General features: G+C 40.7%; 1 protein-coding gene across 2 annotated transcripts; it reads right to left on the bottom strand.

Moving 5' to 3' along the window:
• notch3 (notch receptor 3) lies at positions 1-27,224 on the bottom strand. 2 transcript variants are annotated; one of them, XM_017429346.3, is made up of 33 exons: positions 26,962-27,224; positions 26,100-26,172; positions 15,879-16,021; positions 15,464-15,799; positions 14,685-14,807; positions 14,371-14,604; positions 14,133-14,288; positions 13,837-14,022; positions 12,417-12,530; positions 11,312-11,425; positions 10,161-10,394; positions 9,910-10,020; positions 9,621-9,813; positions 9,242-9,387; positions 8,870-9,103; positions 8,605-8,757; positions 8,256-8,484; positions 7,920-8,121; positions 7,629-7,785; positions 7,355-7,539; positions 7,106-7,238; positions 6,737-6,994; positions 6,514-6,623; positions 5,881-6,407; positions 5,467-5,793; positions 5,225-5,373; positions 4,910-5,135; positions 4,696-4,786; positions 4,432-4,600; positions 4,008-4,312; positions 3,731-3,878; positions 3,527-3,624; positions 1-3,436 (listed from the first exon to the last, which is right to left on the bottom strand). In XM_017429346.3, the coding sequence occupies exons 1-33, from the start codon at positions 27,020-27,022 to the stop codon at positions 1,970-1,972; spliced, it is 7,392 nt and encodes a 2,463-aa protein (XP_017284835.1). In that variant the 5' UTR covers positions 27,023-27,224; the 3' UTR covers positions 1-1,969. The 2 variants fall into 2 exon arrangements, with proteins under 2 accessions (XP_017284835.1, XP_024864616.1); XM_025008848.2 differs by having other exon boundaries at positions 5,225-5,793.

Here is a 27,224-nt window from a genome sequence, read left to right as displayed (position 1 = left end):
TAATGCTAAATGAAATACACTTTATTTTTGTCCTTTTTAGTACATAACAGTTATTTTTAAAACATGACTTCTCAAGCAATGATCTACCCAGAACAAACATATTTACAAACAGAAACAGAAACTGTGAATGTACAAAACACTTAGTGTGACCTGGTGGAGAAAGTGTAAGACCAGTTATAATAAAATTAGAACAAACAAACAAATAAAAAAATTACATGTAAGTAAAATGCAAATAAGACTGTGAACAACAACATGCTTCCAGGTCTAATAGAACATTTGCTGGTTCTGTGATGAACAGGATAACACAACATAAAGACAAACTCTGTTTATGACAACTAAAAGCAGTGTTTAAATCACCACAGCAGTAGTAGCTAGGAGTGGTGGGCTACTTCATCTCTTCTTATGAGATGAACATGCAAAAGTTACTGTCAAAATTTTATCATAAAAGAAATGACTGAAATGTGCATAAGGTGTTAAAGAGACAAGAAACTCTCTTATATGCTAAGATTACATGGAAATAAAATAGTTGTGAATAACAGAGTTTCATCTCTGAATTTAGTAAAGAAAAAAATAAGAGGAGGGGCGGGGGCAGCACTACACAGTAGTGTTTTTTCCTCATTCTCTTTTTTACAACAACATAAGGATGTAGCTCCACGGCCTCTGAACTGGTATCTACTGTTGATGCAGGGAAACAGTTCCTCTGCATGCCATAAAACACCTCCCTGAGGAGTGACAGGGCATCAGCAGTCACAGTCCAGCAGCTACACCCTCACACTGACCACCACTTCACCGCAGATACAAGGTGAGAGCACCAACAAGATCTTAACTTCTGCTAACAGTCCATTTAGTCCATTTTAGAATAGTTTCAGTCTGTTGTCTGGTTCTGTTCTGTCACTGAAAGGCACCACATCCAAACACAGCAAAACAGGAAAATTAAAGGAATGTCTGCAAGGAAAAGAATGATATAAAATAGCAGCCAATATAAGCATAGCTTAATACATCTGAAGAAATGTTTTTTTTTTAAAGTATTAATGGTTTTCCACATATATACAGAGTATAAAACATAAAAAAATAAAATGTAAGGGCAGTGACAGGCTGATTTTACAAGCCAAAAAGGAAACATAAATAGAATGAAGAACACTTAAAAACTGAAGGTCGAATTGGCAGTGAAAGAAAAACTGGCAGTAAAGATTCTTAGTGTCAGTGAGAAGCTATAAATTTTAAGCGTCACACCTAGTTTTTTTTCTGATTTTTTTTTTTTAGATCAAATGCAAAATTAACACATATTAAATGCCCTCTTATATTATAAATATACACTGTAGTCCAATGTTTTTTTTGACTGAGACTTGCCCTTGGAGGCTGCTCACATGAAGTGCTTCAGAGACACTCATCTACATTCTTGTCCATAATACTCATATAGAAAGAAAATATTCACTGTAACTCAATCAAACATCAACTACTGCAGAGCAAATCTTGAAGTATATTTGCTAAAACCCCTTAACATCTTGGTTGCAGTTTATACGAGAAGCTATAAACAGAAAGAAAACTAAAAAGTTGTTCAGATAGATAAAAACAATAAATAAAAATAAATTGTTTCCCTTCAACATTTCACGTTTTGTCTCATCTACTTTTATGTTTGTTAGTTTTCAGGAAAGTGTCCCAAAGTCTTTGAAATTAAAGACTTGGTTTTCTTCATATACTTTTTTATAATAAAAAACAAGTCTATCTGTGACAGAATTACTTCATTAAATTGCCTGATGTTTTTTTCAGACAACACACATTTCCCTTTACTCTTTTTTTTTTTCTCTTCAGAAATCACAAGCAGACGGTCCTCGTGCTAAACATTGTCAATCCAAATCCAATAAATATTTTGGAAACAGACTGACAGATAAAAACCCATACAGGCCCATGAGCCAGTCCACAGATTCTTTTAACCCAGGTCCTTTTTTAGGCAAAGATCGTAGAATCTTCATGCAAACACCTGCATCTTGCCATTTGCATCTGGCATTTGAGTAATTTGGGTCTGGTTGGGGACAGTAACTGCTGGGCTGGGTGTGGAATCTGACCAATCAGAGACACAGTGAGGAGAGGGACTGGACCAGTGCTCAGGAGACTCTGGAGAAGGGGTCAGATAGGGATGCTCACTGGGCAAATTGTTGTAATGCTTGGGCGTGGCATCTAATGTGGATGAATAGCTGTGTTGGGAAGGAGGGGTTGGATAATCCTCGTTCCCTGCAGTGCTGCTGCTTGGCTGGGAGGGAAGGGCCTGAGTGGGCTGGCCTGCTGGTGTGGCTGCCTGGGTGGACTGAGCAGGAGGCTTCAGCTGAGAGGGTTGCTGAGGCAGCTGCTGCTGGAAGAATGATGGTGGGGGCTGCGAGGTCTGAGGTGTTGGTGGAGTGGAAGTGCTCATGCGAGCAATGCTTTGCTGGTTGGTGATGCTGTGATTGATGAGCTGCTGCTGCTCAGCAATGGAAGGCAGCTTTACTGGGCTGATGGCAGGTGTGGAGGTAACAGGTGTGGGCTGCAGCATGGGACTGCAGTAGAGCTGTTGGTGCATAAGCATGCTCTGCTGTTGCATGGCTGGACTCTGAGGATGCATGCTTGCCTGGCTACTATGCACCATATTCACTACCTGCTGACCACACTGAGAGGAGGGTGGCAAGCGGTTGTGCCAGTCAAAGGGCACACTAACAGGACTGACCATTCCCATGTTGACTCCCAGCTGGCCAGAACTCAGCACATAGCCATGGTTGACATCTGAAGCCATGGAGACACGACCTGGTAAAGACATTCCTCCAGCTCCAAGGTCATTAATTTGGGCAAGTGACACAGCAAAGGGGCCCCCTCCTTCCAGCATGTTACTATGTACCATTGGAGTGCTTGGGACAGACATGGAGGAGTGGAAAATGGGTGACTGCATGGCCACAGGGGAAGTGGGGTTTGTGATGTAGCCAGCATTGCTAGCTCCACCATGTGGTGAGTCCAGTGAGTCAACTGGGGACAGAGTAACTGAGCTGTCCAATAATGCACTCTGCATGTCCAGAGTGAGCTTCTTATTGCGAGCTTTTACCGACTCCTTCAGACTAGTAGCATGCTGGCCTCCCAGGCTGGAACCTTTGGCTCCAGGCCGACGGTTCTTCTTGCCTTGTGGGGTGTTCTTCAGACTAGGAAGGAAGGCAGTGGGAGGGCACATGAGTGGGGACAGAGTGTGCCCCCCAGTGAGTTGATGTCCAGCCCCTCCATGGCCCTGGGGACTTCTTACTGTGTTGTACTCATCAAGAAGCTGCACAATGTCGTGGTGCATACGCTCCTGAGCGATGTCTCTTGGCAACCTGTCCATGTGGTCTGTGATTTCTCGGTTTGCAAAGTGAGCAAGCAGCACCTTCACAGCTTCACAGCTGCCTTCACGAGCTGCAAGGAACAGAGGAGTTTCCTCCTACAAAAGGAATCAGAAAGTACAATAAAATCAACAAGCTGGGAAATGCAAACATGCGTTCCTATGTGCTATGCTAAAATTGTGACATACCTTGAGATCTTGCATATCTTTGTTAGCTCCATTCTTCAGCAGAGCAACAGTTGCATCCACATTGTTAACAGCAGCAGCCCAGTGCAAGGCCGATTTACCTAAAGGAGAAACCACACATTGGCATACATAATAATTAGTATGAATATAAAACAGAGCTTTGCATCAGAAAAGCTGCATCTTGAGTAAGAATTTACAAACTCTTACCCAGTTCATCAACTGCATTAACATCTGCATGACAAGTAATAAGTTCCTCGACCATGCCCTCCACTGCCAGCCGCGCAGCCAGAATCAGCGCAGTAGAGCCATCATACATACGGGAGTCCAGATCAGTGGCACGATTTCTGATTAGAATCTAGAAAGGTAGAAAAGACTGAATTAAAAACACCTCATATTGAGTCCAGTAATTCATAAACTTGAGCAAAGGAAGTTTCAATCTTTTTAGAAATGATGCTATAAAAAGAATATATTATTGCTTGATTACCTGGAAGACACCTTGTGCATCTGCAGCCACTGCAGCATGTAATGGTGTGCGTCCTGTGTTGTCTTGAGCATTAGCATCCGCCCCGGCATCCAGCAATCTTTTAGCAGCATCAGCACGGGCATAGCGAGCAGCCAAGTGTAGTGCTGTCTCACCAGTACGGTCTGTTTGGGCAGCAAGGGATGCACCCTGATAGATTAGGTCAGAGATGATGTTGGCTGAACACTCTTCATTCTCCTCCTCCTCTGCCACCTCAGGTTCTAGGCCTCCTCCACAAAATGATGCCAGCATGAGAGGTGTAAAGCCATCTGGGATGAAGCAGGGGTGAGTTAATGTCCATTTAGGCACAGAATTTACTTGATAAATGGATGAGACAGAAAATGTATTTGCAAAATACAGTTTGAATTTATACAACTTTGCAACCAACCTGGGCCTCGGACATTAACATCCATGCAGTCGCTTTCAAATTCTCCTTGAGGTGGAGTGAGGGCCATTGTGGGTGGAACACGAATGTCAGCAGCTGCAAGGTGGTGCTGTGTCCACTGTCTGCAATCCACCGCATCTTCACCATCTGAAAGCATGCTTGGCTCCTCTACCTGAATTCATAAGCAAATTGCTAGTGTGAAGTATTGTGCTAGTATAAATTCAGGCGGATGATGATGATGATAATTTATTGTTTAAAAAAAGAAACCTTAAGTCTTTTTGCTTCAGGGCAGTCTGAGTCCGTCCACTGATCACTATGATCTCCAAGAAGAGATTCCTCAACAGTTTTTGGCATGTGTCTGTTTATAAATCAGCACATGTAACAATGTAAGTTTAAAAGAACACATTCAAATTCAAAACAAAATCATATTGGATTAGCAGTTTAGTCTGAACAATATAAGTTGTGTTTACAAATAGCTTACTTCATTCCAAGAGCATCTTGGCCCACAGGTTCCCTGCGGTTCTTGTTACTGCTGGGTTCCTTCTTGAGAAAGAAGCCTTCAGGGAACCAGAGAGTGCTGTGCTCCCGTTTTCTGCGTACCATCAACATGCCCATCACAACGATGACCAAAATAAAAAGAAAAACTATCCCTGCCAGCATCAGCTTGCTCCATAGTGGTATAACAGGGTACTGAGGCATTGTTTCACCTGTGTTAAAAGAAGAAAATTAATGAATACATATTTGTAACTTGTTGGTGCAACTAGATTTTTTTTTAGGTTCAAGTATTCCCACTCACCCCGGACCTCTCTGAGGGGATAAGGAAAATCAAGCATATCTCTTGCAGACAGGGCTCCCAGGTACTCTGCAGCACTGTCAGCTGTACGGAAACAATCTTCTGAACCCTGAGAACACAAACGGTTGTCTATCTCCAGATAGACTTTGGAGCTAAAAGAAAACCAGAGAAGAAGGGGTTTTGTGTAATGTGTAGTCTGCAGGAAATACTTTAGTTTTTGAGTGTGTACTGTTTGTCTGACTAACCCGACAACCTCCTGTTGAGGCTCTAGTTCTCGCTTGAGACGTGCTTCTCGACGAGTGTAGGGTTCAATCATTGCATCTCCATTCTGGTCCCGCCTGAAGCGCACTGACGTGCGCAGGATTGCGCTTAATTTCTGCAAAAAGGCTGTTCTGGTGCGAAGAAGCTCATCTGGAGGCAAAAGCACTATCAAAACTAAGACGCCATCGGCAAGCTCTTCTGGAACCTTCTGTTCACAGTCTAAGCCATCCCATCCACACTCTTCTGTGTTGCAGCCAGGGTCACACATCCCATCAGCAAAGTGGTCGATGCAGTAGGTCTCATATATTGGACTAGAGACACAAACGGAAAGATCAGCGCAAGTTCTCCCAGGTCAGTACAGACAAGAAGAATCTTTTTATGAATAAAAGCAAACTTACTTGCAAACTTTATCCTTGGTTCTGCAGTCAAAGTTGTCATACAGACAGTCAGCATTGTTACAGGACTCATCGCACTGGCTGTTGTTAAAAACACGCCAGCAGCGTGGGTTTGTACAGTGAGCCCATGGGTTCATTGCCAGGGAGCAGTCACCACCATCCCAACGACAAGGAAGTGTGTTACATTCCTTATCACAAACACCATCATTGGCTTTTCCATTACACTCTGCCAGAGGACACGAAGGCACCGAGAGCTCAGGCATAGTGCTTTGTTCACATCGTTTACCTGTCCACCCACTGGGACACTGGCAGTGAAAGTATGGAAAGCTGGTTTCTTCAGTGCATAACCCCCCATTCCGGCATGGCTGGGAGGAACACCCTTCCTTACTGCGATGCTGACACTGGGGCCCACCATAACCTGACAAACAGGTGCACCGTGCCCCTCTTATTGTAACTGCACAGCTCCCTCCATTGTAGCAAGACAGCTCACGACAGGACATGCTTCTTTCACAGTTTGGACCAGTATAACCCTAAAAAAGGCATAATTTAAGCACATTGTGAGCATGAACTTCAAATCCTGAAAGGATGCTGTAATTTGCAAATTTGAAAATTAAATTAAAATGAATGTAAACTCACAAGTTGACATGTACAGATGTATCCTAGGGAAGAGGTGGTCACAGAACAAGCTCCTCCATTCTGACAAGGCTGAGACTCACAGACACTGAACCTGTTCTGACACCTTCGCCCTAAAAGCAATATGCCATTGATAAAAAAATATTATTATTAGTAACAGTAGTAGTAGTATTTTACACAAACAAAATACATAGTGAGAAGCCAATGAGATTAGAAATAGTCTAACCTGTAAACCCAGGCTTGCAGACACATAGGTAATCATTGGGCAATTGGATGCAGTCAAGACTGTTGGAGGGACTACAGGGGTTGGAGTGACACTCGTTTATGTCTCCCTCACATCTTTCTCCTGTAAAACCAGGGGGACAATTGCAGCGATAACCACCCACTCTATCCACACAAGTTCCATTGTTCAGGCACTTTGGTGGAGCACCACGCAGCCTCAGGGTTGGAGCGCAGTCATCTTCATTGATCTCACAGAGAACACCTTTAAAAGAGATGATCATCATTAAGTCCTGAACTAGTACTATTTCTTAGACATACTACAAGGAAAATTTATTTTACTAATAAGTAATCTGTTGCATTTGTGCTTCCATACCCAATGTGCCAGGTGGACATGAGCAGATATAATGCCCCACCAGATCAATGCAAGTTCCTCCATTCTGGCATGGGTGAGACTGACACTCATTGATCTCTATCTCACAGTTCTGTCCTGTGTAGCCCGGCATACACTGTATTGACAAAGATACAATAAACACACCGATTCATATTTGTGCAAAAGCACTAAATGAAAATTGACTTTGCAAAATTTAAGTCATGAAAAATATGATATCACAGTTTGACTCACATCGCACTGGTACCCGCCAACATATGACCTGCAGGTGGCGCCATTGCGACAAGGTTTGTCTTCACATTGGTCCACTTGATTTTCACAATAGCTTCCAGTATAGTCAGCAGGACATTTACAAAAGTGGGTATTCCCAGTGTTGACACAGTGACCACCGTGGTGGCACAGTTTGTCTGTTTGGATCCCTAATTTGAAAGATTTTGATAAAAATTCAAGTTAATTCACCCAAAAGGACAAACTCAGCGAGATCAAGTTAACATAAAATAAAAAATACCTTGCTGACGAGCAGCTATCTCACATGAGACTCTTGGGATGCCACAGTACCGACCAGACCAACCAAGAGGACATTCACAGATAAAAGAAGAATCCTTTTGGTGACAGCGTCCGCCATTTTGGCATGGAGATGAGCGTCTGCACCAATCAACTGGTGTCTAGAGTGTTCAAGAGGTACAGACATTTAAATTTTTTTTTTAGAAATAATATGTCAACAATATTAAACCAGATTAACCTATTTAGAATCAAACTTTTTTTAACAAGAAATTTCAAGCATCTATAACTGTTGTACCTGGCATCGATTGCCAGTATAGCCTTTGGGGCAGGAGCAACGGAAGGACTCCAAGGCATCCTGACAGATGCCCCCATTGAGACAGGGCTGGGAGTCACACTCATTGACTTCATATTGACAGTGCGACCCAGTGAAGCCTGAGCGACAGGTACAAGAATAACCATTGATTTTATCCGTGCATGACCCTCCATTGAAGCAAGAGCTGTAACAAAAATGATAGTAATGAGTTAAATTAATGAGTATCACAAGTTAATTTAAAAGCCATTTAACACAAGTACAAAGGCAAGTTTATCAAGTACAACCTAAGATAACTCTGCAATTCAAATACACACAAACCTTTCAGTGCAGTCAGGGATGTTGATTTCACAATAGATGCCAGTGAAGCCGGGTGGACAGGTGCAAGTGTAGGAGTTTACATAGTCTGTACAGGTGCCTCCATTTTTGCAGGGGGAGCTCTGGCATTCATTAATCTCCTGAGCACATCGGGGGCCTGTAAACCCTGGCAAGCAACTACAGTGGAATGAGTTTACTCCATCAGTGCAAGAACCTCCACTTAGGCAGGGATCTGATAACACAAGGGAAAAAAATACTTTCATCAGATGCCGTCAACATATTGATACTGATTTGACTGACAGATGGAGAGAGGTCTAAGAATACTGCATGCTATGCTTATACAGCAACTTACTTGGCATACAGTCATTGATGTCTGTTTCACAGGTTAGCCCAGTGAATCCTGCTCTGCAAGAGCACATGAAGCCTCCGTGTGTGTTAGTACAGGTCCCACGGTTTTTGCAGGGGTTCGACAGGCATTCATTCACATCTATGTTACACAACTGACCTAAGGATTGCAAAAGAAATTATGCAACGGGATGTGATTTGTAAGCTTTCAAGCAGATATTTTGGCAACAAATAGGAAGGTTCTAAAATGACTTAGTGCAAAATTTCCTAACCTTGCCACCCTGGCTTACAGTTACATTGATACCCCAGATAGTCTGGCGTGTGGGTGCAGACTGCGTGATTGGCACAGGGATTAGGGGAGCAAGGTGTGAGGACCTCAGCACAAGTGGGTCCACTATAGGGAAGCTCACACAGACAGGTAAAACTTGCCACTCCATCCACACAAGTGCCCTTGTTCAGACAAGGGCTAGAAGCACATTCATTGATGTTCACCTGGCAGAGGTTACCTGTAAACAGAACAAAAAAAAAAAATAGTATTAATTAAAGCAGAATGCAGCAGAAATCTGAACTTTTGGAAATGATCAAACTGATTTTTTTTTCTACACCACTAGGTGGAGGCAGACAGCTGTCAGTTTACACCTCACCTCTGAAGCCTTGGCGGCACTTGCAGATGAAACCATTGAGCTGGTCGATGCATGTCCCAGCATTCTGGCAAGGACTTGGCAAACAGTCATTCCTGTCCAGGTCACAGTTCTTTCCTACCCATCCGGGTTCACAGTCACAGCGGTAACTGTAAACACAGGATGATGTGGAAATTATATTGATCAGCTTTAAATTTGAGCATTTATGTAGACATATTTCTATCTTTTTCTATTTTGTAGCAGTTTAATTGTTTTTAGTTAGTTATAAATATTAAAAATCATATAAAAGTTTAGGATTCTAGTTTGCTCGATTAGTTTTTCTTTCTTTTTTTAACCATGATTGATAGTTCTATTATTAAAAAATAAATGAAACTATTCCTACCCATTGATGTCATCTCTGCAGGAGCCATGGATGCATGGGCTGCTGCCACACTCATCCACCTGGGAGTAACAGTAAGGGGGCTTAAAGCCTTCAGGACACTGGCAGTGAAATCCATTTTCTTCATCAACACATGTTCCCCCATTTCTACAGGGGCTAGACGCACACTCATCTATTTCCACATTACATTTAGGACCTGGCATGAGAAATGAAAGAAAAAGTGTCAGCATTTTTAAACTTAAAACTTTTTTTTCATCTGAAATTTGATGTTTTCAATTTTAGAGAGCTTTACCTGTAAAGCCAGGTTTGCAAACACAGTCAAAGCGGTTGATGCCATCTTTGCAGATGCCATAATCACATGGGTTACTGGCACAGTCATCAAAGTTAACCTCACAGTTTGTACCTGGGTTGGAAAACAGACACTGATCTTGTATAACAGCATAATGTTTTTACAAATAAAAAGAACATGATTCAGAGCAGTTGGAGACTATTTTAACTGCTTTAAAAAGTAAGGTGTATTGTGTTTGGAGTGTTCCCTCCTACCTGAAGTTCCATGCTGGCACTGACAGATATACTTGTTGACCATGTCCACGCACTTGCCCCCATTCTGACAGGGGTTGCTGTGGCACTCATTGAGCTGATTCTCACAGCGATAGCCTGTGTATCCGGGATAACAGTTACATGTGTAGCTAGCAATGCCATCTATGCAAGTACCATGGTGGCATGGGTCAGGTTGACAGTTGTTGATATTACTCTCGCAGAGTTTCCCTTCATAACCTAAAAAAAATGAAAAGTGTTAGATTTTTGTTATTAAAAACGTTTTTGATTAATATTTTAGACTCCACTTGTTGACCTATGACTTTAGTGCTATCCAAAGTTGCTTTTTGTTAAAAAGACTCCATTATTTTGAACATTCTCATTCTGTTTAATTTTTCATAAAAGTTTCCTTAGATTTGGACTCTGACCACTGTGGTTTCTTTGTCAATGATGCATGTTTGTATAGCAAGCAACTGTTGGTTTGTGTGGTATGTGTCTAGAGAAATGTTAAGTTGGGCAAAGCAGTAAAAACAGGCCCGACACAGGCCTCCCAGTCTTGCTTTTGTTCTCAGTGGTGAAGAGAACAATGGGTAGCACCCCATTTAACAGGGCCACTTCACTCTGCAGAATGGGCCCGCAAACACAACGAATACCGAGCAGCTGGCCACTGAAACAATATAGTAAGCTCCTCTGTAGATGTGGATGCAAACAAACAGTAAATATCAGTGTACGGCAGCAAACCTATGTATACAACTTTTGACTAACTGTACATGTCACTGTATCTGGCTGTTTTCAAACATGAGCATGGCTGAATGTAAAGGAATGTAAGTTAGACGTAACGTAAGGTGATGTATAGGCTTTTAAGAGATGAACAGATGTCGGGGTGATGACCAAGACTCCTTTCTTAACAACTGCTGGTACTCAGTGACCCCGTGATCCTGAGAGCCAATGAGGGAAAGAGGGGGATTAGGGGCCTCAACTTGGTCTGCATGGCCAGCAGACACCCAAAGAAATAGTTCAACCCCAACCCATTGAATACTTAGCAAGGACCAGATAAGTGCTTGAGGATCATCTGCTCCTGTGTCTGGAGAGTCATATTGAGTAGTGTGGTGTCTAACAACTATCTACTGACAACTATTATATATGGAAACTCTTACCTTCTGCACAGCGGCACTCAAACCCATTGGGCCGATCGTAGCATTTTGCTCCATTCTGGCAAGGCGTGCTAGCACACTCATCTATGTCGATTTGACACATGGTGCCAGTAAAGCCTGGGACATGCAAACACAAAGGTTAAGGGTCAGACAGACAGTCTGGTGAAAGGGTCCATGCTTAGGTCATAGGGCAGTTGTTAGAGGCCTTCAGTTAGATTAGCAATGTCTGACTAAGGTAAAGTTTGAGAAACTGGTTAAGGCCATGACTTCTTTGCATTCTAACCAGTGCTGAGCTGACAGTAATTATGTTATAGAAGAGTAATGTACAAGAAACTCTGACAACAAATCCTTTGTAGTATGAAAAATTATTATTGTTAGGTTATTGTATATTTTGTGGATGAAAAATGCCAACTGTTACTATTTTTCACCAACTACAATAACAAGAGCTAAAACATTAACTTTAAAAAGTTGAAGAAACAGAATAGGCTTGAAATGAGTGGGCACAGAGCCCAGGAAGATGTGAAGTGGTGCATTGATAGAACACTGCTCTGTTGATTAACAGTTTCAAAATGGTTTCTGTGTGTTGGTGCTTGGGCTGCTAAAGAGGTGTTTAGAAAAGATGGTGGGATTGTTTTTTTCCCCTCTCTCTGTTAGGAACCCCCACTCCTCCTCCTATACTGCCTGCATCAGCTCCACCAGCTCAATAGCTAGATGGGGGGTGGAGGGGTGCGTCTGTCCCAGATGTAAATTGCGGACCTGGAAAAGAATCTCATTAGCAGAACTGCTGTCCCCCCCTCCCACTACCACCTCCACCACCACCACGGCAGGATGAGGGAGACTGCTGTCCCTTCCACATTCCACAGAGAAGGGAAGCAAGGGTCACAATAGTGCCTTTGTTCATGCAGGAGGATAGGCAGCTTTAGGCCTTGCCTTTTTATATGAGTATTGGCTCCAAAAACCAGCAGGCAGAAGTGGAGAGGCTGACCCACCCTCCTCTGGTTCTAGGGAGATTTAAACTTGGACTTTCTATTTTTACAGCACTTTTGCTCATTTTAGACATAGATTTCAATGCAGAAAACTTAAATTAGGATAATTCAGTGAAGTATACCTGGCTGGCAGGTGCATGTGAAGCCATTGACCATGTCTCGACAGATGCCATCATTCACACATGGGTTGCTTTCACAGTCATCTACATCAACTTCACAGAAAGTCCCCATGTAGCCTGGAAGATGGAAATTCAGACATGAATAACTCACTACTTACCAGTTGTGACTAATTAAATAATGCTCAGATTTTGTAAGGGTAAATCAGTTCAAGAATGCATGGCGAGAATGCTGGCCTGAGCAAGAAAGGGAAGCTGTGGGAAATGTTTTACTCATGTGAATTTTGGACACAGGTCTCTGCTGAGCCATAAAATGGAATAAAAGATCCCAAGAGCATCCTCGTATTCCCACTCCACTGACCTGGAATCACCACACCCTACTGTCCATGGAACATTGCCCCTTCCTGAGTCAGTGTCCCATTCAGCAGATACATGTTATACATTCGGCATTGGTAAACTATAGAGAGCTCCTTTCTTTAATGAAATTGAATGTGAATAAGAGTGTTACCCCATGCAGAGAGGCTAGCGTGGAATCAGAAATAATCGGTAGCTCCACATGAGCTTTGCCAGGCTGACTGATGATGAGGACGGTGATGAGGAAGGTCCTGTCTCTGGAAATGAAGCAGGGTGGGGGGAGGGCTCTGGGAAAAAGCCTCTTTCCCTCACTGTGTCTATGAGGGGTGCAAAGTGGAGCACAGAGGGGCCCTATTGTCCCACTCCATTCCCACCATTCTACCTCTCATTAGTATTCACAGCACACTCCTCCCCCTAACTGCTCGGCCTCTCTCACATCCAGGCCTATAGACCCAACTCCCAGCTCTAATTTGTATAGCACCCAAAACTCAGGGTACATGTAGAACTGTGCATGAGAGTTTCACTTTGTTTTTAATCACTGAGTATTTAAAACTGTAACTTAATACAAACTAATACCCAGTTGGTTGTACAGTACAATGCAGAGATCTGTTGCTGCATCCACACTTTAAAAAGGAATGTGTTACATAACAAATCTGCATGATAGAACTTTAGTTTCTTAAGAAGGTCAAGTTCAATTCAGTTGTTTAACTCTATTAAAAAATGGTTTGATGAGTTCTGCATCACTTTATTATCAATCCGAAAATAGTATTTTGATCAAAACCTTAAGCTGTTTCAGATTCACTCTGCAGAGTTTTTTTTTGTTTGTTTTTGTTTTTTTAGATTTTAGCAGGAAAAACATCTAATATTATTCATCTGGAAGGCAAAGGTCTCTCTGAACAGGTACAATTTTAGCATGATTTACGACATCAAGACTTTTTATGCAGCCAGTCCTGGTTTGTTTTATTGTAAAAAAAAAAAAAATTCTATGAATTTTTTGTAAATCTTCTTGTGAATGATAAAGGTTATTTAAAATAGGACATGAACAAATGAGCTCTTTAATAAGTCTGAATACCTGGCATACAGATGCAGGTGAACTCTCCAATACGGTCCAAGCAGGTTGCATCGTTCTGGCAGGGCATTGAAAGACATTCATTGATGTCAATCTCACAGCGTGGTCCAGCATATCCTCGGCCACACTGACATTGGAAAGAGCCCTCTGTATTTACACATTTCCCAAAATGTTCACATGGGTTTGCACCTGTAGGTAAAAGCAGAGGAACAGTAAATGAAATGCATTCAATGTAATAATTGCCAGAAAGTATATGACCACAGCACTAAAAAAATGTTGGAAAAAATTAGCAGTCTTACCAATTGAACATTCATCCATGTCCTGATTGCAGGCACCTCCCACAAAACCAGCAGGGCAGGTGCAAATTGCACGGCCATTAAGTGGGTTGGTGTCACATACTGCACCCTCATTGCACGGATTACTCACACATGCATCATCAAGGTGGCACAGTAAACCTGTGTAAATATTACACAAGGAATATTTACTTCATCACATTTTTGAGAATATAGAAATACAACAATTTACAAATTGACATACCTGTCTTCCCAACTGGGCATTCGCAGAAAAAGGATGCTACACGGTCATGGCAGGTGGCCCCGTTGAAGCAAACAGCTATTGCACAGTCATCAATATTCTCACTGCAGTCATCTCCAGTCCAGCCATTAACACAAACACAAGTATGGCCACCAATGGTGTTGAAGCAAGTACCACCATTATGGCAGGCGTTGGGTTGCATGAGACATTCATTGACATCTTCAGCACAGTATTGTCCTTTAAAAAGTGACATATTTGTTCAAATATACTCACAATGATATAAACAATACAGTCAAATTGTATTTTAAAAGCTGTACCTGTCCATTCAGGTGGACATTGGCAGTTGTAAGTATTGACTCCATCTACACATATTCCTCCATTCATGCATTTGTGACCTGGACAGTCATCCACATTATTCTCACAGTTGTGTCCCTCAAACCCTAAAACAGATTCAGGGAGAAAAGGGTTACAATACACAGATATGGCAGCACCCACCAGCTGGAAATTTAATAAATATTTAGTGTCTCTCGTTCAAGATACTAAACATTTCTTCCCCTATACTCAAGTCACATTTCCCACACTAGAGAAAGTGTGGGGTAACGTGGGCAGTAAAAAAAGTTCAAAAGGTGTCTGACTGTTTACGTCTTCGTTTGACTTTTCCCACACAATGCCAGCAATGGTAGTGATTCGTGCCTGCTTCAGAGGTCTGCACTCCCCTCAATGTTTGCTTGTTTTATAATCTCTCACAGTTTCAATGACTTCCTCTCTGGCAGGAGACATTTCCTGTCAGGTCCCCAGTGGGAAACTAGAAGGCTCATAAAGTAAATTCCTTCTGTTGTGAAAAGAGCAGAGTGGAGAAGAGAACAGACATGTTGCCTCTTCAACTTTCCCACCACCTCATATCCCATCAGAAGCTATTAATAGCAGACAGGGAGCTGACCTGAGACACAGCACAAAATCCCAGCAACAGCACAACCAGCTACGTCATTATGCTGGGAAAATTTGTTTGACTTAAGCACCCTGCTGAGGGCCTGGGAAAACCATGAGAAATAAATACAGACTGCATGTGGGTTATACATATAGAGAGCTGTTTTACCTGCTAGACAAGCACATTCATAGGAATGGTCACTCGTCTGGCGACAGGTGCCTCCATTAAGGCACTGAGATGGGGCACAGGGTAAGGTGGACACCTCACATGTACGTCCACTGTATCCTTGCTGGCACTGGCACTGGAAAGACCCATGGGTATTACTGCAGAGGCCACCATTGAGACATGCACCAGGCTTGCGGCACTCATCGATGTCGTTGCGGCAGTTCTTTCCCTGATAGCCAGGTGGACACGAACAGTTGTAGTGGCTGTTCCAATTGACACAGCGCGCCCCATTGGCACAGGGACTTGTGGCACATGCATCGATGAGGGAGCAGTCTTGGCCTGATTGTTGATGAAATGCATTCAGTTAAAAAAAACCTTTGTTTTCTTAGAACAATTTTTTCCTAAAAAAGGCACTTACCTCTGAACCCTCTCTGGCACACACATGTGTACTGTGGAATATCATTAACCACCTGGCTCCTGCAAGCTGCCCCATTCAGACATGGTGATCGATGACAGGGATCCAGGTGCTGACAGAGAGGACCAATGAATCCCGGGCGACATCTACCCAAATCAGACGCACACATATTAGGGAAGTAGCCCACAGGTCTCAAAAAGGTCACAAGCTGACAAACTCTAAAACATTAGAAATTGAAGTCCAGTATAAATCATGTTGTAGTTTGGTAATCAGGTCCTCTTGACACCTTGGCAAAACCTAATTCCTAACTCATACAGTCAGCAATCCCTCTGGGCATTGGAATGACTTTATGTTTACCTCATAAGTGCACATCATGCCATACATTATGATTACATAGACCCACATCAAACATAAAACTGGAAAAAGGACATTTTATGTGCCTTATTGGCTTCATGAAGCAGACTCTGTTGTTTCCAGATGGAAATGCTCATTTTCTTCATGCCAGCTAACATTTGTTCCACTATTAGTTTTATTTATTTATTTTGTTTTTTGCATCTCAGTTCTCGTTTTTTTCCACCTTAAAAAAAATAAAAAGAGAAAAGACGATCACACCCAGAGACAGCAGTCTGGAAACTTAACAAATGTCAACAAAAGCTAAATGAAGAGAAACAAAAAAAAAATTACACAGCATCCATGACTAGAATTGAAGAACCAGCTGCAGCTTTCGAATGAAATAACAAATCCTCCTTCATGTGACTATATTGGGATGCAACAGCACATTATTATATCCATCATCTTGTCTACACTTAAGGTGTGTCAAACATGTTTTTTTTAATAGATATTTATAAAGTGGTTGTTTAAACAAGCTGCATTATAAAATAGCATATGAATGTAATATTTTCAATAGAAGTTTATGCACTTTTTGTTCTGTTTTACAAGTGCATGTACACTGAACACCAGGTTTTGATCAATGTCAAAGTATTACCAACATATACTTTGTCTTAGCAAAATCTCTTTAGACACAGGCAGAGGACTGAAACTGGTTCCACTCTTTTAATTAGCTAAATTTGACATTGTGGCTGTGTAGATGTTTTGTAGGCCTGACCTAAACATACTTACACACTAAGGAGCTGAAAAACATTTGAACGTGGTTTTCTATTGCTCCCAGCAATACTCCTATGGGAGTACAAAAAGGTTAGTGGAGCTGGTAATTCTACACCCTCAGTGGAGTCTTTGGCCAGAGACAAACCCCCTTATCAAACAGACTGTTTGATGCTGATGGCAGGGCAGTGACAGCTGGGTTCTGGCCCATCTTTGAATTTTTTTATTGGAGAAAAAAAACCTTGAATCAACAATAGGTTATTTTTCTGTTCTCTTTTAGTGATGGAATATCATCAAGCAAGTGATTTGTTTATTGGTTAGTTTTTGATACACACATTCCTTGTGAGAAAATTACCAAATATGCAACAATCTTCTCTTATGCCAGCAGACTGAAGCTCATGAAGATGAACTAATCTTAGTATTTACTGCCAATGAAACTTTTTGATAGATGAAAAAACAGAAGATTCTTCAGTTCTGATCAACTTTTATTCAGTTTAACTAATTCAGTAGTGAAATAAATGAGCCACAGAGATGCATGCAAAAAACATCCACAAGGATAAACAATTACACACAGCAATAAAAATGCACAATGTTCTCCAAAAAACTGTTTGTTGGTATATATGAATCATTAGTGTGTAAACTATAAAAAACAAAAAAGGGGATTTATTTTTTTTTCTCAATAACCTGCACAAGGTCAGTAGTAAAGCACTGATAATGTGTTGGGATGTTAAAGTGAAGTTGCTCTTGACTGCCATGATGAGAGAAAGAGTCTGCACAGATGCAGCCTCTATCTTCTAAATCCCCTCTGAACGCCAGCTTGGCTTTCTCCTGAACTACTCCCTCCTCTCACACGCTGAGAGGTCATATGTCAGAGGTCCCCTGTCTGATTGTGATGATAATGTCAGTCAGGCCGCAGAGTGTGGCGTGGTGCTGCTATGCAGGAGAAAACATCTTTTAAAAGGTGCAACTGGTGGTGAGAAAGAGGAGATGAGAGTGGTCTGGTCCAGCAGGAATGTCATGTCATATTTCCTGTAATCCTTGATCCTTTGTTCTAAAAACACACCACTCACTCCTAGTGCACAATTCCTGTTTCCCTAGCAACCACACAGACGAACAAGTAAGCCTGACACCCAACCAATCCCTCCTCCCCCACCCTTGGTCCCCATGGCTATTTGTCATGGCTTGGCTGGGTTTATTTAGAGGCAAATTAACTATGTCTGGAATCTAGGGTGTCACTAAAAATGAAACACAAATGTGGCACAAAGAGGTCTTTGAAAGTACCAAAAAAAAAAGTTGCCTAAAGAGCTGAAAAATACAATACAATCTGTCCAATTCTTCTGGAACCTCTTCGTGTTGTGGGCAATCGAGAGTTCATGAAAACCAAACAGTTACAATCCTAACAAGCTGTTCTTCTTAATAGACTATTATGAGTCTCTATAGGCAAAAAACCTCAACAACTTACTACAGGAATCACTCTGAATGCCTGTGAACATTTATATAAAGTCTAAAATATTAGGAATGTTAGAACAAAAGGTGTTTTTGGCTATAATGATCAAGAGTATGGTTGTTACTGTATTAGTGGAGATGAGTGCATGAATATCTCTGTGGGTTTGTAAAAATAAAAATAGAACTATTGTCTGGTGAATTATTTGTTGTCCCTGACAAATGTACATTGAACCAAGCAGCCAAAACACACATTCTTTTGTCTAGACTTAACTCAATGCCAACATGCTACTCCCATAACACACAAATCAGACTGCTATCAGTGCAGAGAAAGTGAGAGACATGCAACTTTGTCCTGCTATGAAGTCTGCTTATCAGTCTCACTTTAACCTTGTGGATTCCTCTGCTTACGGGAAAGGCAGGGCAGGATTTTACTATTTGCCTGCGTCTTACTCTATTTGTGCCAGATTTGAACGGCAGGTGCAGGCTGCTATTGTGCAATGAGCCCTTTAGTCATACTCTGTGACTGCCGACATCTGACCTTTGAGGAAGAGAGTACAGCAGATGAGAAGGAGGTCTCAGAGTTCAGCACAGAGATGGCCAGAGTGGGTAATCTCTCCATGTCAACACATGTGAGCGTTTTTGCCAGCTGCAATCCTGCCATCTGTCCACATCTGTCAGAGCACCTCTGGGTGTCTGGTATTTAACTCTTCTGCCAGACTTTAAGCCAAAACAACTGTGCTGTTTTGTCCATGAGACTGGCCCATTAACAAACACACATACTTGCACACATGAGGAAATTCATGTCTCTCAAGAACTGGTCATTCTTCACAAGCACACGCATTAGTAACTTTACAATCTCAAGGCACATTTTTAGGTCTGTTAAACAAAAGCACCACAGCAAAAAAAGCAAACCCATGCAACAATCACTACACACCCAAACACAACAAAAATAAACTTACAACCACCTTCAGCCTTTGAGGAACAGTTGGAGTATCATGAATGCATACAAGAGAAGATCCACTGAAGAAGTTAAAGAAGAAAAAATTATTCTAAACATCTTTCTGACTTGAAACACAACATAATACATTTGCAGTGATGTCTTTGTTTTTCTGTATCAAGCTTAAGCATCTTCTGACTGAAATTCTTTGATTTATATAAGTAAATTCTGTCACCTATACTTGTGTAATACAATCCTAATTTTCCTGCTTGCTGGTTCACTTGAGCAGAGTAACCTGAGCTCATCCTTTTCTACACAATAGTAGCTATTCTGCCAGAGGTCAGAAGGTGGTTCACCTTGAACAAAGAGGCTGTAATCTCTGACATGGTTCATACACACAGTCGTGCTCCACAAAGAAACAAGTAAAAAGGAGCTTCCCTATCTGTTGAACTATTTTTACGTCAATAGGTGAGGAAGAGTAGCAACAGAACAACAATGTTTTGCTAGAAGGAACAATTCCAGTTATCTACTTTAAGAAGAGAACATTTTGCAGACTTTTTTGTACTACAAATGTTTAGAAAAGAAGTATCCTTTCAAACTTTATTTTCTTAATGCAGTTTTCTTTTAATTCCCCCTTTCCACAAGCAAGCAGCAGCCAGCTTCTCTCCTTTATTAGAGTCCATACAGACACCACACTGCCAACAAGGGCCCATCCTTGCCCCCTCCCTCCAGCAGTCTCCTCTCCTTGGCTCTTCTCAGCTTGGCTCTCCCTTCTCCTGCAAAGAGCCAGATTGGGGGTTGGGATTGTTTTGTGGCCCAAATAAAAGAGCTAAAGTAGTCAGAACCCCTTTGTATAAAAGTATGGGGGGAAGCAGTGACCCAAACAGCTAGTCTTTAAAGGCCTGGGCTGTAGCCTGGCAACAGTAACCCATGGTGAGACAGAGCCAGAGAGAGAAAAAAGGGGGGTGATAAAAGACAGGACTTCGTAAGGACAGTTGGGGAACTTTAGAGACGGGTTTCCCTTCATGTGCAGATAGTTCTGAGTGGCACTACTGAACCAATTCAGCCTGGTACAGTTATATTCAAAGCATGTGTTTCATGATATAAAGGACTAGGCTTGTTTAAACAATTGTATTTACATCAACAAAAGAGATGCCCTGAGGCCTTTCAGAGCATCCCACAGACACATATATAATAAATGTGATTATTAAAATGTTTAATGTAGTCATAATGAATCACTTTGGCAGAAAAAGTATGGACTGATGTAAATCCTTTCTACCTCTGATAGCTTCTCCACATACAAATTCTCACGTTTAAGAATAGAAACCAAAATTTTAAGGAAATACCAGGCATTTTTATGGACAACAAAGATTCACTTCACAAAAAGAATGAAACCATAATTTTGTTGCTGAGTGCTCAGCAATACTGTTGTGAAAATGACTAGACACATGCTCACATTTCCATTACTTTATAACTAACATGTGATCTTTATCAAGTTTCTATTTAGTTTCAGTTTGGAAGAATACAGCATCAGATTTTTCAAATAGCAATGTGTTTGCCCATAACCACATTGCATGAATCTGAGAGTTGGGGTCCTTTAAAGCATTCTCAACTAAACTCAACCACAAAACCCCACCCAACCACCTAAACCAAACCAGATTTTTGAAAATCTTTGAAACTGGAAAGACCCTGTCTAAAACCCAAACATCAAGCTTTTGTGTTTTTTTTAGTTTAAAAAAAAAAGTAAATTAGACTGTCTTCGGGCATGTGTTGCTATTCACTACACAGGAAATATATTCTGCACAGGGAATGAGGAGTAAATAGACACACGCAAACATCTGATAAGACACACTCCGCACTTAACACTGTTGACAGAAACTGTCACACTGACTGACTAAGACCAGCACAGACTCTACAAGCTTATAGTCCTAAAAGAATGAGGATTTTTATGGAGCACTGGCAAAGGTTCTTTGTGATAAGCAAAGGAAAACAGCCAGAGAATGTTTACTATCTCAAGTGCTGTCACCCATAGAGGTACTGGTGTTTTTTTTAAAAAAGTAAAAAGTAAAAGTAAAAAAAAAAAAAAAAAAAAGCTTTAAAAATTGCATTATTTATAGAATGTTAGAATTTTTTGTCACTGGGTATTTAGTTCCAAAACTTCTAAAAGCAGCTCAGATAAAAAAATAAATAAATAAAAAAAAGTAAACATTAGCAAAATGCTGACTTGGTAAAGTAAAATTGTTTGTATAATGTTTGCTTGTTTGAACACTGAAGGCCTTTTCCTGAAACGTTTAATGGTAGACCCATCCCTAAGGGGAGGGAGAGACTGGGGAAATTTTACTGGCGGACTTCAGTAATTCCAATTAGACCTGCCTAAATGTCTCAACAGAAGTCATTGTTTTTTTGGATAAGAACAAACAGCGGTGGATAAAACTTCAAAGCTAGACTTATCCTTACATAAGCTTGCAGTTCAGACATACACAGATTCTAACAGGATACTCCTCTGCCAACACCCAGTAATGGAAAAAGTGACATTATTTTGGGATGAGTGTGACATGCATGGGAGTAAACAGGTTGTAACTCAAAATTTCCAAATATATTTTCAAAGCAACGACAGAAGAATTAATTTTTATGCAATTTAGCCATGTGGCTGTGAGAGGGTGGTGTCAAAATAAAATGAAGCAAAGATGAGAAAATGATGGAGCATGAAGGCCTCTGTACATTCAGTAAGCTGCTTAAGCTTCTGAGATAAGACAAGATGTGCGCAGCAGGGAGGTCAGAAGGCACCACTTCCTTTGACAGGGCCTGGGAACCACAGCTCTCAGTCTCCAAACATGACCCACTGAGAAGAAGAAACAACAAAGCCAAATCTTCAACCACTTTGTCAGTTTGTGCTCATCTCCTGATGGTTATAAATACTGCCATTTGAATCTGCTCAGTCTTTCGTGCATCAGTTTTCTTGGGTAATGGCACAACAACAGATCCGTCTGCCTGACAGGGAAGCATGAGTGATGTGAGCTTTATGTTGCTTCACAAAATTGCAGAGTAACTAATTGGAAATCAAACAAGTTATCTGAAACATCCAATTTTCAATGAGTTGAGGCTAATGGTATTGTTAAAGGCATTCCTGAAGGGGCAAACAGGGCAAATGGATGGGGGTTAGAGACAATAACCTGAAAGGACCAGAGGGAGAAGAGGAATCTTACTCACTAAGCATTCCTTTCTAATCCACCATAAAGATGCCAAAGAAAACACTAGCCCTGAGGTGCCGTGAACTAAGCTAACAATCTAATCTGTCTCTTTGCTATGGTCTTTCAGTAAATACATGCCTTGGCATGTGCATATATTTCTAATTATAAATGAAAAATGTATTTTTAACCTTCATGTACAAAAACAATACACCAACATCCAGTTTACAGTTCCCATTTAAAAAATGTGTAGACCATTCTAAAAAAAAACCCTTTTATAATGAAACAAAGAATACTATGCTCTCAACTAAAGTGTTTACACTTGTATCATCTTGATATTTTCTAAAAGCAACAGAATAAGTCTCCACACTGTGTGGACCACCTCCTTATCAAAACCAAAGATCTCCTCTATCATCATGTTTGAAGGGTCATGACAAAACATCCACAATTTATTTGCTGAGTCTGCTTACTGAAGCCAAGGGCAACAGATTTATAATATTCCGAAAATCACTTATTCCAATTGTCTCAGGCAGCAGAGATGGTCCACATTCATTTCCACTCAGTTTAGCAGATACAAAGAGAAAGAGTTGGTTATAATCTGCGGTCTGCCACTGCGCTGAAAAGGAAGATGGGTCTTGAGAGCCAGGACAACATGCAGTGAGAAAAAACAGCATCTTGGTTGCTGCTGCTCAGTGAGAGAGGCAACATGTGCTACAGGGCCTGTGGGCTACCAGCTTCATTCCTCCACAAGCTTGTCTCTCACAGTATGGGGGCGACTGACTGTTCAATGGCAACACCTGGCCCTATGCTTTCTCTTTGTAAAGATCTGACTTCACTAGATTACCATCACAACATCCACCAGCTGGCCTATACGCTGCTCCTCCACCCCCACCCACTAACCCCCCTCCATCCATCTCAGCCTCTCTCAACTCATTCCCTACCCCCAGTCCAATCTCTCCAGCTGGATCCTCTCTGAGTGAAACCCTCTCAATCTGCCTAATTACTCCTCCAGCAATGCTGCAGTGGCCCTCTTTACCCACCACATTCTCAGAGGAGTTGAGGGCCAAATGCACTTCAGTTGGACTTCCTGACTGCTCACCTTGAAGGCCACATTCCCGGTGACACTATCAGCCATTCACTGTCAAGTTCAACATCCTAAGACACTGCAAAATCACAGAGACTATTGTATATATGTAGAAAAAAAGTGTGAAATGTAGGTAAAACATTACACCAGCCATCAGATAAGTATTTGTAATAAATTCTGTGCCAAGCAATGATTAATCAAACAATTAAACAGTAGCACAATAACTGAAGGTCAGTTTAGTTTTTACATACAAATTCTGAAGCATTTTAAAACTGTAAATTCTCTTAGTTTACCAGAGAAGGATAATCACTAGCTCAGGATTGAACCATCCTTCAGGACCATACTTAAATTTGTAATTAGAACTTAGCACTTAAAAAGAATGTGCTTTTCAGCTGCAGTTAACTTTGTGCTCTTGCTAAAAAAAAATCATTAGTCCTCAATGGGCACCTTTTACAACAATATAATGGTCACCCCGGTGTTTGTAAAGTGGCTTCTAATTGGCACAAGTGGAGTTTGTAACTATTTTTCAAAATGTTTTCAGAAGTGCAACAGGTCCTGATGTTCAAGACTGCAAAAAAGCAAGTTATCTATAACAGGAAGCTCCAACAGAAACATAAAGGAACTAACTCAATTTGTTGCACCTTAAAAATGATGTTTTTCCTAACACATTATAAGATGATTTGATATCTGGGACAGTAACAATGGTGTCTGTCATTCACTTTATATTTCTGCTTTGTAGGAAGCAGTTTCCTGGAACAAATTAAACAAAGTCAAATTTACAACAAAAACTATCTTCTCAAAAATAACAATATGCACAGTTTTGGGGAACAGTAGCATTTGGCTTACTTTCCACTAGTTTTCCAAGTTCTTTGAAAATGGCAAAGCATGTATCTGTATCTGCCTTTATGTTTCATTCCCCTCTGTGTTGCCCTCATTTTGCTTTGGCCTTTCTTCTCAACTTCTCTGCACCCAGTGCTGTGGTGCCAGGTTACAGCCAGGTATCTGGGGGAAGAATGGATCTTTTCTGCTGTTTTGGATCTCCCATTACTGTAGGCTCCCATGGGAAGGGGTGGGGTGGCTCCACCACTCATAGTACTGGTCTGATCACTCTCATGTGTCCATGCTCTGCTCCCCTGCTCTACGCTATCATATACATTGTGATATTAAATTTTTGCTTCCATTAGAAATGCTTTAACTTAACTCATTTAATTTTTTTTTTTTTTAGCACAGAACAGTGATCATAAGTGCACATGTCTAATTTCTTTAACATATATAAATGCATGGTCACAGCCAAGAGGACTAATAAAACAAAAAGGACAAACAAAGACAAAGGTAATGTTGCCTTTGATGGCATGGCGCTAGGTCTGGAGATTTAAAAGACTATTCTCTACAATAAGAGTTTCTTTGTTAAGTGTTTCAAATAACTTTTAATGGAAGAGGGCCATTTTATTTGGGGTAGTAAAAAGAAAATATTCACTCCTAAATCTGATGGTAAGTTTGGTGTAAAAGGATGTACTTGGATAAAATTATACATTTACTCAATGATACTCAAATGGCTTGACTCAAGCTAATGATTTAAAAAAATGTGGGTAACAATTACTTGCTTCACATGTGGTCAAGTTACACATTGCCTAGCATATAATGGTTACTACTGGCAGTAAAAAAAAAGTCTTAACATACACATTGACATACACATGTAGGCTACAATCCTGTGACAAGTGCTTTTACATTGTTGGTAAAACTTTGACCTATCCCCAATATAGTGAACTAAAGCTCTCACCAATAAAATAATAAATTTATTGTTTTGGAGGGATGCAAAAACTTCTGTCATTGTATTTCCTTTATCTGAAGTACTGAAGCATGTTTCCACTACAGGGCTTTTAAATGAGGCAGATGACCCCCCCAGGCAACTGAACTATTGTAACAGTCTCCCGCACAACCCCCTCATCAATTAAAAAAACAAAAGTCTCATCATTACTACAAGATCCAAAAGTTCACCAGTGCACAGGCAGAAAACAAGAAAAATTCATGAAAAAGGTCATTAAAGCTTTCAAATAATCTTTACATGAAAATACTAGGAAAAAGTTAAACATACAATTAAAAGAATCAGAAATTTGTTGAAAAAATGAGTAAGAGATCCAAGAAAAAAAAACACCCTTTGTGATTTATGTTTGACTAAGCCCTTCAACAGGTGCAAGAGATGAGTGAAGCAGCTAAACATGTTGAGGCTTGGTGATGCTCATCAGCAGGCCTAATCAATTTTTATACCTTTCAACACTAAACCAACATGTGGCTGCTACAACCACACAACAGAATCTAACAAGGACTTCAGTAGACAGGACAGCACACTCTTTATGATTTGAAGAAGACGAAACCAAACAAATGTTTGTTTAAATCAGTTCACATGAGACCACTTGGTTTGAAAATGCATCTTTTATGTAACGTTGTAGATGATATGCTTTACTTACATGCATCTAGAGGGTGTATCTATGCATGTCCCTCCATTTTCACAAGGTCTGTATTTATCCACACAGCGAAACCCTGTGGAAATTCAGAAAATTTGTTAGGAAACCATAAAGCTTTTTATCACCTACCAAAACTTACAAAGGGGCCTCTTTCAGGTAATAAAACTTGATTGAATTCCACAAGAATTTCATCAATTCTGCAAAATATCATGCCAGCAAACACTCGCAAAACTCAGTAGAACTCCCTGATAGTGATGCAAACACAGCAGGAGAGGCACTCCTGCTGTGTTTGCTGTTTATTTTATCCAAAGCAGATAAATCTTTGTGTTTCCTTGATGAAGATACAAGCCTACTTTTCTGATTACAGAAGAAATTATCCTGTGGTAATCAATTATCATTTAGATCAAATAGCTATAACTTAAAACGGGTTTAAATTGTATTTTAAACTTCCCCATACTCTTTATATTAATGGTTTATTATTTGTGAAAGAAAATGCCCTTTTTACAGAAAAAAATAACTTTAGTAAAGACTTCTTTATTTTTCCATTAGCGAAAACATTTGAAACATTTTGGCTTGATGAGAACCTGATTATCTGCTGTAACCTGCTTTTATCTGTAGGGATTTAATCATTCCGAAGAGGCTTTTAAAAATTTGTCTGCCTAATAATAAACTGGGTTGTTAAATAATAAATTTTAAAAAGTGTTTAGCGTAAAATAGGTTTCTGTTCATTAGGAGCACTGTTCAATGATCATCTTCATGTGGACGGGTCTGGACAGTGTGGGTCATCTGTTCTGACATGTCCAGACAACCTGTGGATCTAAAAGTAAATACATGCTGTGACTTTTATTTAAACAACTGAACTTACCTTCACCAACATGCAAACAAAATAAAAAGGAGAAAATAATCCATTGGATATTCCCTTCCATTTCTGTGGAAAAGTTTCCAGCGTTTAAAAGCAGATCTTTTTAGTAGAAATACATCCTTTGTTTAGAGTTCTTAGAAAAGTTAAATCTCCAAAGTTGATGAGATTTTTTTCTCAAAGTCAGCGTTAAGTCCCCGTCCCGTTAATATCCTCCGCAGCTCGGCCGCGGCTGCTGTGATTCTCCTCTCGCCTCCTAAAACTTTTGA

This window comes from Kryptolebias marmoratus, linkage group LG12 (assembly GCF_001649575.2).
Source record: "Kryptolebias marmoratus isolate JLee-2015 linkage group LG12, ASM164957v2, whole genome shotgun sequence".
Classification (NCBI taxonomy): Eukaryota; Metazoa; Chordata; class Actinopteri; order Cyprinodontiformes; family Rivulidae; genus Kryptolebias; species Kryptolebias marmoratus.
Note: the sequence above shows the minus strand (reverse complement) of the source record. Positions and strands in the feature narration are given on the sequence as shown.

What these genes read in the sequence shown, in the direction of transcription:
- notch3 (XM_025008848.2), bottom strand. Translation starts at nt 27,022, where the DNA reads ATGGAAGGGAATATCCAATGGATTATTTTCTCCTTTTTATTTTGTTTG. An exon ending in TTGGCGGGTACCAGTGCGAT is followed by an intron (nt 7,239 to 7,354) that starts GTGAGTCAAACT and finishes TTGTCAATACAG; the next exon opens with TGTATGCCGGGCTACACAGG. An exon ending in TCCCCTCAGAGAGGTCCGGG is followed by an intron (nt 5,136 to 5,224) that starts GTGAGTGGGAAT and finishes CTTTTAACACAG; the next exon opens with GTGAAACAATGCCTCAGTAC.